A 17,404-nucleotide genomic window follows, 5' to 3' on the forward strand; every position below is an offset into this window, starting at 1 on the left:
TTTATGGATCAATGTAATAACCAACAGCATGGAAGTTGTCAAGGGTCTGCTGTATTCAGAAACTCAGTATTTGAATGAAAACTGCTAGGCGATGAATTTTCACACTAGAAGAAAGAAATATAACAGTCATGCGTTATCATACACTGAAAAACAATCCAAGGCTGGGTGATGTGGAGAGACAGCCACCAGCTGCACCCCAACATTCCTCATGGAAAATCACCTTTTTAAAATTAGAGATTTGAGGAGTGAAAAACATTAGTGAAACGAGTAGAGAAAACTAAACTCACTTCCTTTAATCCTTGGGAGCAGTAGTGTGTAAGAAATGGAGCTAAGCAATAAGAACCCTAACACTGAGAACAACCTGGTGCCCAAGCTGTGAGACAGCATAGGGAAGACTGAGATAACTTGCCTTCCTGAATCCCACATGAGGACCTGGAACATAAGGCAAGATCTCTGTCAGACAGTTTCACCGGAGAAACATATCCGAGAGGGATCCTGGATATGAACTACTGCTTTCTTGTTTACATCTAAAATGGGAAGATTGGCTTTGGAAATTCCTGGAATGGAAGAAAACTATGAGATCCACTCACTCTGTCTCCTCCAAGATCAAGCTTCAATATGATACCACAGCTGACGGTGCTCAGGGAAGAAGGCCTGCCCAAAGGTGAAACTCATATTGAATGCAGCCATCCCAAAGTCGGTCCACCAGACATGGAATTTTCTTGAAGAAAACACCACTTTGCTGCCAAGACAAGATTACAGCCAATACCTACATGTGTAAGGTTCTCATGGTCCTCTGATCTGGTCTGCCTGGTGGTTCTGCTCTCAACACAGAATGGCCTTGAGGAATGGAAAAATGATCTAAGGAAAAGCCAAACAACCCACACTACAATGAAGGCTGTGGAATGGTAGGATAAATACAAGACCAGAAAACCCTCCTATCATTTCATATCTTGTGAACTGTGCCAAGAAAACAAGTAAATTTTATTCATTTGAGCAGAATCAAGGCCTCACACATCGCAGTCTCCATGGCGAGCGATTCAAACTCAGAGGCCCTTCTGGAGATTTAGCTTTAGGTGTGCACAGGCAAGTACCTGGGGCAAATATGAACAAGTCATCACTGAAAAACATGTCAGCCAAGTCTTAAAACAGGGCAGATCCCTCCCTGTAACCCTATGGAGGAGAAGGAAGGTAGGTGGTTTTCATATTTTTGGAGTGTCATGTTGAATCTGGAGGACGGCCTCCCAGTTAGCAGTCTAGTCAAATATCTGTACCTTCATCTGCCTCTGCAATTACGTATGGGTCCTGCCACTGCTGAGGCTGTGTTTCCAGACAGTGCAGAAATTAGCTTTTGTCTAAGAACTGAGAAGTCCTGGCTCATCAGAGGTGAGAAACAATCATAGAATCATAGAACGTCCTGAGCTGGAAGGGACCCACAAGGATCACTGGGTCCATCTCCTGTCCCTGCACAGGACAGCCCCAAATTCACACCGTGTCTCTGAGGGCCTTGTCCAAGCGCTTCTTGAATATCGCCAGGCTGGTGCCGTGATGCCTCCATGGGGAGCCTGTTCCAGGGCTCCACCACCCTCTGGGGGAAGGACCTTCTCCTAATGCCCAGCCTAACCCTCCCCTGGCACATCTCCCTGCCATTCCCTTGGGCCCTGGCGTTGGTCACCAGAGAGCAGAGACCAGCCCTGCCCCTCCTCCTCCCCTCGGGAGGGAGCTGCAGAGCGCCATGAGGCTGCCCTCGGCCCCCTCTGCTCCAGCTGAACACACCAAGTCACAACAATAAGAAGGTGAGAAAAAAAAAGAAGATTAAAAGCTATAGTGCTGGGAGAAAAAAAAAAGAACGAAGGGAATTTACAAAATCTGTATTTTAATATCAAGGGCAGTTAGATTATTCTTGTCTGGTTTTGGTTTAAAATGCAATTATCTGCATGGGGTTTTTCATACAGAGAACATTGATTTTATAGTATCTCGCAATTTTAAATGGGGAAATATTATCAGCTACTTTGCAGGTCCAGATTTTTATTCATTTCTCCAGATGTACTGCTGATTTAAACTCAATCCATTTGTACAGGTGATAAAGTCTGTCAAAACCCAATGTTGTTAAATCATAAACATTAAAAATTATACACAGTGAATTTCGGGGAGACTACTGAACGCCTTGCGCTAGGCAGCATGGCAAAAAGCCAAAAAACAATTCTAGCTAAATGAAAAATAATCTCCAAAACGAAAAAGAAAATATTTGCTCTCTGCCTCGTATGACTGGCTGGAATAAGATGGAAATTATTTAAAACTAAAAAATAGTCCAGAGCTGTCCATTATTTCTTGCTAATTTACAGCAAGAGTAAAATTCTTCAGTAAATCCTCCTTCCTGCTCCATAGTCACATACCCAAGGAAACTGCAGAATAGCATAGGCCTACAAAATTAAAATAATGTATTAAAAGTCCAATATCTGCGCTGCGCTGAAGTTCACGTAATACTACTTTGGAAGAAAGGAAAGCATTTAAAGCAGTTCCTTCTTCTTTCCCCAGTCTTTTCTCAATGGTCAGCACTCCACAGCCGTAACAAGCTCTTGTTTTCAAAAAAATGTTGTTGAATACTTTGGACAACTTATTTTGCCAATTATCAGTGGTATGAGATTTCCTGTATGTTCCTAACACATCATGTTATTTGGGACACTTAGGTACATGGTTATGTTTCTAGGACTGATTCTGACTGATTCTACATTCTTCCTGTACAAGTGTCATAAATTTATACTGGAGTAATAAAGCATTTTGGCATTAGAGGGCTTCTTTCTTGTTACCATTTTAAGAATGTAGAACTGTGTCTTTTACTTAAAGTTCAGTGTAATCCGTACATTTTAGGGACGGAATTGAAATGTATATAGGTCACAAAACCAGCCGTTTCTTCAGGGAACTATACTCATTCTTTTCCTCCCTTCTGTAGTAGGGCTGTTAACACAAACGGTAAACTACCATCAGAAAACTTAGCGTCAAATACCTGGACATGCGGAAAAAATCCTTCCTCCTTACCTACAGCAGACTCTGTGAGGGCACCTATTGACTATAAATCGTATCTGATGTGGAAGAAATATCAACAGGCTTAAGGGAAAGGGAAGAGACGATGTGCAAATGCATATTCCTAACTTCTCTCCTTGACCTTTAGGTCAGTTCTAAGGATGGAAACCGCTGAAAGCATGACTTTAACAAATCTAACGACTGATACCCATTCAATATTTTCCTCTCTGCAGTTTTTAAAGTGTCACCACAGAATCACATCGAGTAAAGCCACCTTTTCTCCCGGTTCTGTCATCCTGGGAGGTCACGCAGATACACAAATTATTGTGAAGGCTGTGGCAACAGGAGAAAGCAGAAGTGTTGCTGCAGTACTGTTCAAAATGCCTAGAGAAAATATTTTTAATACAACAGTATGGGAGTCTTCAATATGAATAGGTAGGGTCAAAGGAAGCATCAGCCTACCTTCATGCTTTCTGCTCCTGTAAGGACCTTATGGGAAGCTTGGGGTACTTTTGTTTTGGACAACTGTGGTAGCAACGTTCGCCCCCAAAACTGCCAACGAGGGTGCTGGCAGGAAAAGTGAGCAGATTGGCAGACCTAAATGCATACTCTATAATATCGCTCAAAAGGCTTTCCCTGAACTTTCACATTAAAAAGGAATTGTATTACAGCTCTACTACATCAGTACGCATCTAGAAGGCAACCCAAGATTCCCTCTCTCTTTCTTGGCTTGTTTAGAGGGAAAAAGATCTGCTCCTCTCATCAACCACGTTGACAGTAAGTGATGTGAAGAAATTAAATTGTTCAGTTAGCTGTACTCTTTGGGAAGTTCACAAGATTGCAGGACATTAAAAAAAACCCAACCAAAACAGAGTATTTTATTGCATCGTGTGGTTGCAGAGAACTTTCAGACTTAGGTTAAAAATTAATCAAACCACTTTTAGTGAGGGTTGGGGAAGTAAGACATACCTCTGTAATTGTTTATGTGAGCTCTTTACTTCTTTATAATAAAATTAAATACATTCTCCACTTTCAGAAACTATTGCCATGTTCTTAGCTATATCTCTTAGCAAACTTGTGCTAAAGACACTTCCCTATTTTGGACTAGAAATTCTATCCTAAGCTTTACACAATGTTAATCTAGCATTTTATGTGGCGAAAGAGACAGGTAAAATTATGGAAAGATAATTCATTGCAAATACGTATCAACTATCATTCACAAACCAAACATTTACTGCCCTTTATAAAAGCATTGATCGATTTTGACACTAGGAAAATTATAACATTGCATACTCATTTACTCTTATTTTCTCCTGTTCCTTGCTTCTGAGGTCAAGTCGCACTATTTCCTTGGTATTTATGGTCCTCATATACTTTGATATAATTTTTACCTAGATTAATTTCCTCCAAATTCAGAATAATTTTCCTTTCCTAAAATCTCTCCAAAAATTGACAATTTCTTCCTGATTTTAGGAGCTCATATCTAGTTTGGTGGGTTTGGTGGTTTTTACCTCCAGTAATGATTTCTTTGACATTCATTCTTTCCTAAATGTAGATATTCTGAGGTAAGCAAGGGTATATACCACATAGCGTATCAGAACACGCAGCACAGCATATCTGCTATAGCATAGCAGGTCAGAAGAAAATGACCCCAGTTTATGACACTGGAGACAGACGACTTTCACATTTTTATCAGCTGAGAAAATTAAATAAATAATTCGTTTGGCTGCTCTGAACAATAGATTTGCAATTTGCATAGAAAAAATTATGGCAAAACCTCATAACCCATCAGCGTTTTACCACAAGCTCAGTTCTATTACATTTTAGTGGAGGTTCAAAGTTGTCTGAAGAAACCATTCTCTTCTTTCTCCGACCGTAAATGTGTCACTTGAGAGTTCAACTTCCAATAGGAGCAGTATCTGACACACAGCTAATTTTAGAATATAAAGTGCTCCTCACCATATTGGAATACATATAATTTAAAATAACTGTAAACCTAAACTTTGCAAAAACAGAAAATTCAAGCACTAACAAAAAAGCATAATTTGTAATTGAAAGAAAATAATATTTAAAAGAAAAAAAAACTTTTTTGTCTTTCCAAAAAGAGACAGAAATTACTAAGTTTTATTTCCCAGGAGAATTATGCCACTTTTATAAAGAAAATTACAGTCACCACAAATTGCTCTCAACAATTCCAAAGCTTCTTCATTTGACCACTTGAAAATCAAAGTTCTTTAAGATTATAAATATAACTTTTTATAACTCTGTTATTACGTACTGTGAATGGGGAAAGGGGGCCAATCTTGTGGCCATAGCGTCGAATGGCCTCTCTGATGTGGCTGGGCTGGATGGCATCGCTTTGAGCCTCTATACCACAGGCTGCAGTGCTCTGCAACAGAAAAACACATAAATTGTTACTAAATCAAAAACACACAACAGACCTACAGTGCATAAAGTATGAAAATAAACCTTTATAAAATGGACCAATTTTTTTTTCCTGAGGATACACATCATTGCTGCCACACACTACATTAGAGAAAAAAAGCTATTAACAAATCAAAGAGGACTTTTACATGAACTTTGCTTAAGAGACCCAAAGAACACCATATTTGTCCTCTTAAATCTTTCACCTAGTGCTGCTGTATGTTGCAATTGAAAAGAGCAGAAAATGTTCAAACTAAAATGAAAGGGTCATATAAGTCATACTGCAATAACCACAGAAACTATTTTTAAAACATTTCAGGCTCTCATTATGATGTCAAGGGGTGGGGAAAATATTGAACAAGTACCCGAAGTGGAAAGCAATTTGACACCAAAATCACCATTGAGTAACATCAAATTTAAATTTGAAGATGAAACATGTGACATAATGGCATTAGAGAGATGCAAAGATATTTTAATTAATTACCTCAAACTGGAACGCTTTCAAATTTCAAATGATTTTTTGGATTAAGGACCCTAAGTAGGAAAAATAAGAATTCACTGCTGCTGGTCCATTGATTCTACAAAAATATTCTCAGGATTTTAAAAGAAAAAGTCACTCTTTTCTCCGTGCTAGTCAAACGAAAATGTTGGCTTAGGCTCCGTTTAGACACAGCTGCTTGCCAGAATTCAGATGACTTATCAGAATGACAGCGGCTTGCTAATAAATTCATGAAAACAATATTAGTGAATGTACTAAGAAAAGACAAAAACCTAAATTATACACTGAAATTTAATGTACACACATACACAGCCCCCTCATACATTTTCACTACATACTAATGCTTTCAAACTTGGGGTATTTTTTACAAAATGTTTTATTTCCAAGAGCGCTGTGTCCACTGGAGCCTGTGTGGGTACACACAGAATTATTCATAATATGATGGCAGATTCTTTCCTTGATGATTGACATTCATAAAGGGAATGTGAAACTCAAATATTTTCAGCTGGACTGGGCCTTCACGGACTAAGAATAACATTCTTCCCCAAGCTAACTTGTTTGTCTCAATGCCTCAGTTATATGCAGTATATATCTAACCAAATTGGATAAGTCAGAGGAACATTTCATTAAAATGGTGCACTTTTTAGAATATAATTATTTCAAAAGGCATTAAGTCAAACATCAGGAATTTAAAATAAACTCACAAAACTAGTGAAATATAATGTATCAACAAGTAGATCTCCAGCTAAATTCTTGTTCCTAGGAACTATAATGGAAATCAGCCACAGAAACAAAACATAATCAAATGAAATATAAAAAGAAAGAAGAAAAAGTCTTCAGAGAGGGTTTCAGAATTCACTACAGGCTTTCCAAACGGCATACAGTGAGGGCAGAGAGAAAGTTGAATGTATTAGAGTATGTACAGCACTGATGACACTAGAAGGAGAAAACACACCTTTTTCTGTCTGTCGTTGCAAAAATCACTGGTTATACTCTGTGAAAAATGAGTATTTGTTGTAGGAGAAAAATAACACACACGTGAAAATCACAAGTCACGCCCTTGCTTTGCAGCAAAATGGGTACTGCCACCGGTTTTTCGAAAAAGCCCTAAGTGACTAACACAGTGCTTCGTCCAGTTTATTTAAGCAAATCTAGTTCCCTTGTGGTTTTAAGGTACATATATCTCTCTCAGATAGAGTATCAAGGATCTACCACAGGAATTGTAATAATTACATTTCACACTGAATATGAGATGTCCATAATTTATGCAAAGTAAACAAATATTTAGATTGAATGCAACCAACCGGTGTAAAAATAAAGCAAAATTGTTATAGGCAACGGAGGCAGTCGACAAAAGCTGCTGGGACCAGGAAGATCACATCTACTACCTCTTTGCCTACTTTCCTTATGCTTTTACCCTCGAAACCCATGCTAGCGGCACCTGTCAGAGAAGGGGATGATAATCTGCGATGGTGTCTACTGCTTTGGCTGTAGAGGAGCAGCTCGTCTTAGAAGCAGCAGTTATTACCTCGACAAAATTCAGTTTGGGGCATTACTGAGAATCTTTAGCCTAGTCCTGATGGTGAAAGAACACCAAACCACATATTTAGCCCTACAAAAACTCTGATAGTTAGCATGTGATATAGATTAAAATCAATATGTAAAGAGAGACACGTTATTTCCTGAAGACGTTTTGGTTTCTTTTTTTTTTTTTTTTTTCAGATTTCTGCATCAAATACCTTTTTTCTTTTCCTTTGTTTCGATTTGGTAGAGTCCTGTCCAATTCCACCATTCCCCAGGGCTCCTGATGGGTTCTTCCCAAGATGTTGCTGTCCTGCTGATGCTGGGGGTGTGGGTGTAGGAGGTGGTGTGTTTTCAGGAGAGTCAAGACTGGTCTTCACACTTGTAGATTGCCCTATGAGATGTGGCTATAAAAACAAAAAGTCAAATGCCACTATATAATAAAATCACACGCACACAAAAATTTATTGCCCTCTTAGATTTACTGTTAGATTTACTGTTAGATCTAATATGGAATTAAATTTGTGCATTCTAGAGGTTACTATGATATCTGCATTGTGCAATGCATGCAATACAGCACTTCTTATTGCACTTGTCAGTGTTGACAACTTTAATCTCCAAATCCGCAATACAGAGAGCCTTCAATATAGAGAGAAGGAATTTCCACCCACGAAAAGAGGATTTACATTTAAATATCAAGATGCTGCTAAGAATTTAACATTTGGAGCTAAGATTTAACTATATATTAATTACGTATTAATTATCATATAAGTCTTTGGGTCTAAACCCGTAACTTCAATGTTCATAAACTCCATAACAGAAGTCTGTATCAATACCAGATCCAATAACATCTACTTTGAAAGCAACAAACTACCAAATGCATGTAAAACATTAAATGCATTAATATTTGAAGAAGCAAGATTTACCTCAGTAGAGTTGTGATACTGTATGAAGGTGGCAGATATGGCGTGACTGAATGGGTCACCAGCTTTGGGAGCCATGTCCTGCTTAACCAAAAGGGCCAAGTCCACCAACTGGAGGGGCAAAACCAGCCGATAAACAGGTAAGTTTACTGACATGGTACTTACTGCAAATGCCATTATAACAATGAAGAGAGGCAGGAGTTCTGGGTTGAGGCAGATTATTCTTAGCGTTTCTCAGTTGCAAACAAAATTATTCAGAGATATTTCAGCCTAAGGAACCTTTCTTTTCCACTTCTGTAAATATATGGAGTAATCTATCTACCCAAGAGGGCTCGGCTTGGCACTAAGGTAACGTTTTGTTTTCCAGGAAATCCTGCTTTTTAATCCAATTGTGCAATGGGGTTGAATGAGCCTCAGAGCACTGCCAAAGGTCACATAGCGAAGTATGTGGTTTCACTTTGGACTTGAATAAAGTTCGTGCTGGACTCCACTCTCCTCTGTAACCATTACAAAACATTGCTATTTGCGTATCAGATGGAGGAATACTGTATAGTATGCATCTGTCATACAGTAAATTGAAAGATAGACAGGAATCTGGTTAGCTTGGTTAGCTGAAGTAGCTACTGCGTGCTTCTGAAGGGGCTTACAACAGTCACCTGAGGCTGAAGGACGCCCAAGTACTAATTCTTTTGTTCAGCTAGAGTTCAACCAGTAGAGTATACTCCCTTACCTGTGCCACAGTCTCATATGCCAAATATGCCAAAATCTCCATTGCAACTGCATTTGGCTTTATTTCCATGCTGCTACAATCCAACCAGTCACGAAACTTGGATGCTTTCTTTGCTGCCAGTTAAAATCATAAGGGGAAAGGAGAAGTTAACAAGAGGTAGGCCAAAATAACGCATTTTTTCTGGTCATAGAAAATACTGCAAATGTGAAACAAGGAGCGTGAACGTGATTTGATTGGCCAAGGAAGGAATTATCAAAATGGAATTAGTGGGGAAAAACCTGTTATTTCATACACAACATTTTGGAGAGCCATAAGCAGTATGGAGTGGAGAAAAACACACAGTTCATCAGTCATACGTGAGATTTCAGAATGAGGAAGGATCTAACTCAGAGGACCGTAGATGGAACAAACCTAATTTTTAATATATTACTGTAAAAGAAATAATATGACTGCATCACATCTTTGATGAGTGAGAGAAAGCACTAGAAGAAATCAACACAAATCTGGGCCCAGATAAAATGATATAATTGTGTTAACAACAACGAAGACAAATGAAGGAGAGAAGAACTAGGAAGTCCATGTGTTAACCATGCAGGGACTAGGTGCTGACAGGCTGGCCAAAATGATTTGCAGATGAGTGTTTTTAAAATGTGCTTTGGATGTAAAGAAATAAGGATAGATGTAGATCTGCAAATAATCAACGTTCATATGAGGGCTTCACACTGCTAATGGAGGAGATCACTTAGGAGAAAGTATAGAGGAAAATATGGGACAAAGAAACATGATTTTGCTGAGAGAGTAAAAGGAGGAATGAGAGATAGCAAAACGGAACTGAAAAAGCACCGTGGAAATTCACAGGAGAATCAAACAAATGGACAATCTTATGGTCAGTGGTGGACAAGCTGATCACAGAAAGCTGTGGAGACTTGGGCAGAAAGAAGCTAGTAAGATAGAGGTCTTAATGAGGGCTGTTTGTGAAGACAGGACAATGGAAATGAAAGAAGTACAAGGTGGGAGAACCATTTGAAACAGCTCTTTACAGTCTTCAACGAGGAATAAATAGCTAAAAAATGTTGGGGTTAAACACAAAAAATGTGTGAATAATGGTTATTTTTTTAGAAGGGAATGAAAAAGCTACACAGGATTGCTGAGGACACCAAAAAAAAAAAAAAAAAGACAAGAGAAAAAGCGTCAAGGTGATAGTAGGCCCACAAAAAGTTCCCTAGAGTTTAAATCTGCAGTCATGTAGTGCTTCACCTTTCATGGACCTTTTCTTTTGCTTGTCTTTAAAGCTGCACAGAAATATGTGGAGCTGTAATTAGGAATATATATTGTTAGAACAGGCTTCTTGAAGTCCCTTCGAGGTTTACTCTCTCACGACACAGTTTTCATTGGTTTCTATTACAGTAAAAAGGGTTTACTGCTTTAAACAGAGCAATACATTGAATTTTTACTAAAAAATATGAAAATAAGCAAAACCAGCCTTTGCATTATTTTTGGACAATGTTCTGCATGGCCTTTAGTATGTGCAATCTAGTTGACTTCATATTATACAACTGAATTTGCGCATGTGTCTCTTTCACTACTGTTTTCTAAGCACTGTAATTCTCTTATTCTTCAATGACTTTGAAAGTCAGTGAAAAGAGCTGTATAGGCACGGTCATTTAAAAACACTGTGAAAATACCATTGAGACTTTTTTATAGATCACAATCCCCTGGTCAGCAACATTTAATTTTATTTTGCAAATTTAGGATTTCCATTCGTTCTGTCTCCAGATCATAATTTTTGGGTTTTAAAGATGACTTTATCACAAACCTCTCATTTACTGAAGTCACCCTAATCTGAAGTATCATTTATCTAATGGCTCACAGATGTGTGATGCCAAATTATAACTAAGCTTACAAAACATATTGAATTAGGAAAAGAAATGCTTACAAAACATGTTTTCCTACATTTGCTGACACAGAACAGTATTTCAGATGTGTCATTTATTTGCCATAAATGAGTCACTTTTTCTTCGAATTTAAAAGGAAGAACAAGATAAGGTCTCTCCTTTAAAGACACCATTGTGTTCAAGGCTGTGTTGTAGGATCATGTGCTGTTTTGTCATGATTTTTACTGGCTCCTCCACCTCACTTTCTCTGACATTTGACCTAAAACCTTAGTCATCACTTAACCGCTTCTGTAATGATGTTTTGCTACATGATCAAGCCCATTAATTTACAGCTCATTATAGTTGCGGCCCGCAAGTACTTCTAGTAAGTTGGTTTTCAGTGCTAGTAAAGCCCTAATTCTGTCATCATGTTATTAGTGTTGGAATGGCGTATACTGATGAATTTGGCTAAAGTCGAATAAATTCCACAGCAGGAGCTTACAGCTTAAAATAGAAAAGACTCTTTAGTAAGTTCTTTGTGTCTCTGCGGATAGGGAAATAAAAGCAAAACTTGCTGCTCTTCTCTAATTTTAGATGCATTCCGAAAAACCTGCAACCGTGAAACTTTAGTATTATGCTGACTACAACACCACCATGAGAGACTTCAAGCAAGTATGGGTGTTTGAATCCATTAACTCTTTACCAGTTCTATCTTTGCAGCCATCCCCACCAGCACAGTATTTGAGCATATAGAAAGCTCAGTAAATATTAAAATAAAATACTCTGCCCGACAGCCTGAAAGTGTGCTCAACTAACTGTTCCCAGGAGTTACGTGGACAAAGAATTCAAAGTTTTATTACTGCGGATGAAACAAAAGTGCTTTAAAAAACCATGAGGTTCGCTGTGTTCTCTATTACAAGAAATAATAATCAAAAATATTAATACAGTGCAGCCATTATAATACTTACAAAAACTCAATTGCCGACTTTCACAAAATTCTGCGTACTGGACCGAGTCCATCATTCGTGTTTGTCTTTCTGCTCTCTGACAAAAGAATAAAAGTACACGATGTACCTTATCCCAACAAGGACTGCATTCCACAACAGAAATTAGAGCAGCAAAGCGCCCCTGCCATAACCTTGACGTAACCCCCCCCAAATAGAGCATGCATTGAACAAGTTTAAGATGCAGAAATATAAACCACAGATGGGTTATTAGACCCGGGAGATGAATTACCCAGAGGATCGTGTCAATTCTTATTTTAAAAACCTGCTTGCACACGGCTCATCTACGACAGTGACGGGGGCTGAGTCAAGGAAAGTGCTGAGCGCTCTTGCCGTGACCAAGGCGCACATTTAAGCTGAGGCACGAATAGTCTGCCTATGTGTTTACAGATGACCAGACAAGTAAAATGTTTTCCTGGACCGAGGACAACGTGTTCTGCACTGAGCAGAATTAAACCTGTGTGCTTTTAAAATGGGAGCAATAACAACAGTAAAATGAATAAATTCCATCACATTGACGATGCACCAGACAGAGAGGAGGACTGAAGTGCCCCTTCCCACACAGACATTCAATATACTGTAGTAATTAAGCAGTAAACGTGCTTGGTTGTTGTTTTTTTTTACCGTTAATCTATGCTTGATTTTTTACACTTCTGAACACCTCCAGGAGAAGAAAGGAACTTAGACTGAGTTCATTCAAGAAAAACAGCTTAAAACGTTCACCACTGGATTTAAGAATGTATTTCACACAGACTTCAGTGTAAACCAAAAGATTATATCTCAAAAAAGTCAAGGTATGAAACCATAAACATAATACACACTCTCCCCTCTAAATATATACTATGCCATAATTGAATCATGGTTGAAGCAGCATTGAAGCTCATGGTTAGGTCTGAGCATGCGCTTGAGTTGTGTTTACTTCAACAGAGCAGGGCTGATTTTCACAAGACAGGAATCTGGTCTCTAGAAGAGATTAAATCCTTCACATATCGGAGGCAGGAAGCAGTAGTTAGATTAAAGAGAATGATTACCCCCTTCAGAAGCACGCAGCTTACTCAAGTCTCTCAAACAATGGAAGTAGATTGTCTTAAACATCAAGGAAAGCAATATAACTATCTTTCATACAATTACTCAATGAGTAAATCATTACACCTGGTAGGAACAGAACCACAGCTAAGGATACAAAGTGGTATCGGGAGCGGCTGATGACACCAAGACTTCTACAGTGAGTCCATACAGCTCAAGTTTTGCTTTAATGCACTGAGACAAACTGTTGACTCATGTTCGACTTGGTGTTCACTATCACCCACCAGGTTGTTCCCAGAAGGGGTGCTACCCAGACAGTTGGTATCCAGGCGGTACTATGCAAGGGCTTACCCTGCCCCAGGTGCAGAAACTCCATGAAGTTTCTGTTGGTTCAGCTCTACAGGTTCTGAAGACCTGTCTGGACCGAAGCTCCGCCAATCAGCGTGCCAGCCACGCTCACTTTCCTGTCACCAACAGATTTGCAGAATGTGCATTTTGTATCTTTGCCCACATTCCTGTGCACATTGTTGATGAAGATATTGAACAATATGGGCCCCAGTATCAACCCCCAGGGTATTCAGTTTTCACCTGTTGCCGCCATTGGCTATCACCCTTCACATCCAGCAGACTCGGGGATTTAAAACCCTTTGCAGCAACAAGGAAGGCACAGGAAAGCACAATGACATGAAAGGCTAACATGAGGAGGTATGCTTCAAAGTCCTACCTGAGATGACAAAAAAAAAAAAAAGACATCTAGAAATTTGACAAGGATACTGTAACTTTTACAGGCATCCATAATGTAATATGGAAACTGCGAAACCAGATTATTCCCAAAAGCACTTATGTCAAATTAAATGATTTAGCAATGGCTACTCTCAGCAAACACACTATAAAGCTCTGAAGATGCAAACTGTCAAAGGCCAGTCAATACGCCTCACCGTATGGTCACTGTCAAACACTGCAAGTTTCTTTATAAGAAGCAAAAAAATACTAATCAAAGGTTTATTAAAAGAAAGATGTTGCTGAGGGATTTTTCCAATAGGGACTTCATTTCTCTCTACAAATTGTCTACAGTGTTTTTCTAAACACCAGACTTAATTTTGTTCCTATATACTAAATAAATACTTACACTTACTTCTTCTCCATGTGAATACGTTTTATGTAGTAAAATTACCCGCATATCTGTAAAATAAAATTGCTTTCTCCCTTCAGATCTCCTCTCTAAAATAAGTCTTTCTTAAAGGCGGATTCTAGAGTGATGCTTTAAAACACCACCAAATAAAATAGCTTTTATCATAAATAACCGGACTATAATTACTTTCCAGTACACTTGAACAGAAAACCCCATATCATGGCATGAAAACTCACAGTTCAAGAGATAAGGATAGCCATTCCATCAGTCCCACCGGTTTAGAATAGTCTATAAATAACCAGCAAATGCAGGAGAAATAAACAGATGTGTAGCACAGGTATATCATCTTTAAGGAAACAGTAAAGCAGAAGACAACAGCTGATCATCTTTCCTCTTCACATCTCAAGATGATAAACAGTAATTGTTTTCTCTTACATCATCCCGCCTTTGGAAAAATTTAGTGTTCCCTTATCTCTACTTTTCTAACATGTTTTATAAACTCAGAATGACTCAATAACGTGGGATAACGAGGGAGAAGAAAGAGTGAACACATTACTGTGAACAGAGTGTTACTCCAGGCCAAAAGGGTGTAAAGGAAAGAGCATTCGGTGTTTGGGAAGTCACAGAAAGCTTGTGAAAATGCTATAACCTGTAAGCAATACTTTCTTTTAAGTCTGCAGAATACCCACGTGCTCTTTTGCACGTTCTTTATTTTTCAGCTATTTTTTCTTGAGAACAAGAAATGAGACAAAATGTTTAAACTAAGAAACTACTTCAATTTCATACAAGTGACATTTTCCAAATCCTGCCTGGGAAGGAGTAGCGAGCCACTCCAACAGGACCGAAGTCCTCTTTCATCAGTGTAGAAGCAAGTTTGCTGGGAATCTTTCTGACACGAAGAAACCTCGAAACCCCGAATGACACGCCACCTTGAAGCAATCTCAGCTTGAAACCAGATACAATAAATGACATCAATGACACTGCCCCACTGGTTTATCAAAAGAATTAGAAATATATAGCTTTTACTCCCTCTGTAGTGGCACTAGTCACTCTAAGCAGTTAAGAAGCTGAGTAATGTGGCGCAGCGCAGAGTTAAAATACTTTGCATGCTTTCCTTGGAACATGCTGAAGGATGCAGTAGATAGGACCTGGCACAGTAAATGTATGCTTAGTCTTCCAAAAATGTGTTGCATTATATCTTTCTTTCAGCAAGAAGAACTAAAAAGGAAGACTAAAAAGGCAAAGGAAAGAAAAGGTAGAGTTGCATGTTGTCACCTACCATGCAGGGTGAAAAATAATCTTATTTTGATTCCATTTTAAAGCTTTCACACTTGACATATAAAGCTCTTTGTGTGGGGGGAAGGCAAGAGGCCAAACGTTAACTTGCTTACCAACTATTTTGTGTTTGAAGGAAATGTGCCGAGCAGCTGCTAAGCTGGAACATTTGAAAAACGTATGCAGCATGGCTGGACACCCCTGTGTTTGGCAACAATGTTAATGATGAAGATGTTGGCATCCCAAACTGCTTGCATATTCATATTGTGGCGTGATTTCCTGATTTTCTATGCTAAAGAACTCTTCATTGTGTACCTATCACGGCTTCAAAGGAGCTAGGGGGCTACCCGAGAGAAAAAACCCAAAGCTGCCCTGCAAGGGCTGGTAGTACTAAAAGAGTATGCTAAACAATATTTTTTATTTAGACTAGAGAATAACAGGGCACTGTATGCTGTACCTGACAGCTCTCAGGTTGTGGGTCAAAAATTACATAGATTTTAAAAAAAAAAAATCATTTCAGAAATAAAGCACAAGGTAGGTCGATACTGAAGAGCTGACAAAATACGCTGAAAACACATTTTCAGTCTTTTGTATCTTGAAACTATCTGAGGATTATCACTACCTGAAGATTTTTGTTACATAAAGGAAAAATGTATTTATTCTTCTGAGAATCACTTGAATTAGTAAGCAAAGAAAAAAAGGGTTTCAAGAGTAAGCATTTTCAAAGATTAAGCTTACTCAGAGTTTTATACAGAAAATAAAAATGCCACTTGGGGAAAGATCAATAGCTTTTGTAATGTAATACTTGATTTGGCTATAAAGTACAGACATACAGGGAATTTTTATCATTTTTACCCACCTCTTACAGAACATACCACACATTCTGCAGTAACCATTAATCTGAACAAGTCTGCACAGCAAACTTGAGGCCTTTGATGTAATAGTGGTTTTGAGAGCTCATGTGTTTAGTACAAAGTTCCCAATATTATAAGAAAACATGAAGTCTTTTTCTGGCACACCAAGATGATCCCAATTTTAATGTATTTTCACTGTTATAAATAGTAAAATTAGTTTTGCTTTTTTCTCTACAATATTATTAACCCCACTCCCCCCAAATAAACATAGTTTAAGACCATAAGAAGCTTAAAAACTCTTAACCGCTAGAGAGATGCTAAGGATCTACAACAGTAAATGACATGAAAGGAAGCTGTGGATAATGATAAGTAAAAATCAAAATAGACATTTAAAAGACAATTCTAATTTTTCATTATAAAAAATTGGTGATTTTCCATCCAGGGATTAAAGGTGGGATTCACTTGGCCAAGTTAGACATCTGCAGTATCCTAATTAACAACCTAAAGCCCCTTGATAGTAAAAAAGATAACAGGCACTTTTAGAAAGCAACTCCATCCTAAATTAGATGTTTAAGATAGGTCAGATGAATCGCATCTATGAATTTGTCTGAAGTTCATCAACTGTGGACGTCAGCAGTGGAGCCCTGGGGACAGTGGCTCAGGTCTACATGTCCACAGTAGAGACATCCTCAGAAAAACAAGATGAATCCTATTCTGATGGGTGGGGAGTGAACACCATCACCAATAGCGCAGCTTCCATTTTAGGGCTAAGCAAAAGCCAAGACTAAGGAATGACTCAGTAAATTTGGTTCCTGCTCTGATCTCAAAGCAATGCAAGTATATACAAAGGCAGCTTTGTACCACGGGTGTGTGTTAATTCCATTCATCTTCCTCAAAGCATGTAAAATGTAATCTAACAAAGTACGTGCAGATAAGTAGGGGGAAGGGAGCTGGCAAGACTATTTATGTAAAAATTTCAAGGGAATTATGAAGAAAGAAACTAAATGAAATTGCACAGACAATAACAAAATGAATGGATTAATTCCCAGCAGTCATGATCTCATTGCTTAAGGAATAAATAAAACTGACCTCCTGATAGGGACTCACTGCCCCTGTAA

The 17,404-nt window shown here is 38.5% G+C and overlaps 1 protein-coding gene across 6 annotated transcripts in view; it reads right to left on the reverse strand.

Annotated features, from left to right (window-relative positions):
- The window catches only part of SUPT3H (SPT3 homolog, SAGA and STAGA complex component), a 287,624-nt gene that overhangs the window by 53,469 nt on the left and 216,751 nt on the right, over positions 1–17,404 (reverse strand). For all 6 annotated transcript variants that reach the window (XM_075086624.1, XM_075086623.1, XM_075086622.1 and 3 more), the window contains 5 exons: positions 11,964–12,039; positions 9,122–9,234; positions 8,395–8,502; positions 7,687–7,875; positions 5,303–5,413 (listed from right to left, as the gene is read on the reverse strand). In XM_075086624.1, the coding sequence (XP_074942725.1) occupies positions 5,303–5,413; positions 7,687–7,875; positions 8,395–8,502; positions 9,122–9,234; positions 11,964–12,039 (597 nt within the window). The remainder of the gene's footprint in view (positions 1–5,302; positions 5,414–7,686; positions 7,876–8,394; positions 8,503–9,121; positions 9,235–11,963; positions 12,040–17,404) is intronic.

This window comes from Phalacrocorax aristotelis, chromosome 3 (assembly GCF_949628215.1).
Source record: "Phalacrocorax aristotelis chromosome 3, bGulAri2.1, whole genome shotgun sequence".
NCBI lineage: Eukaryota > Metazoa > Chordata > Aves > Suliformes > Phalacrocoracidae > Phalacrocorax > Phalacrocorax aristotelis.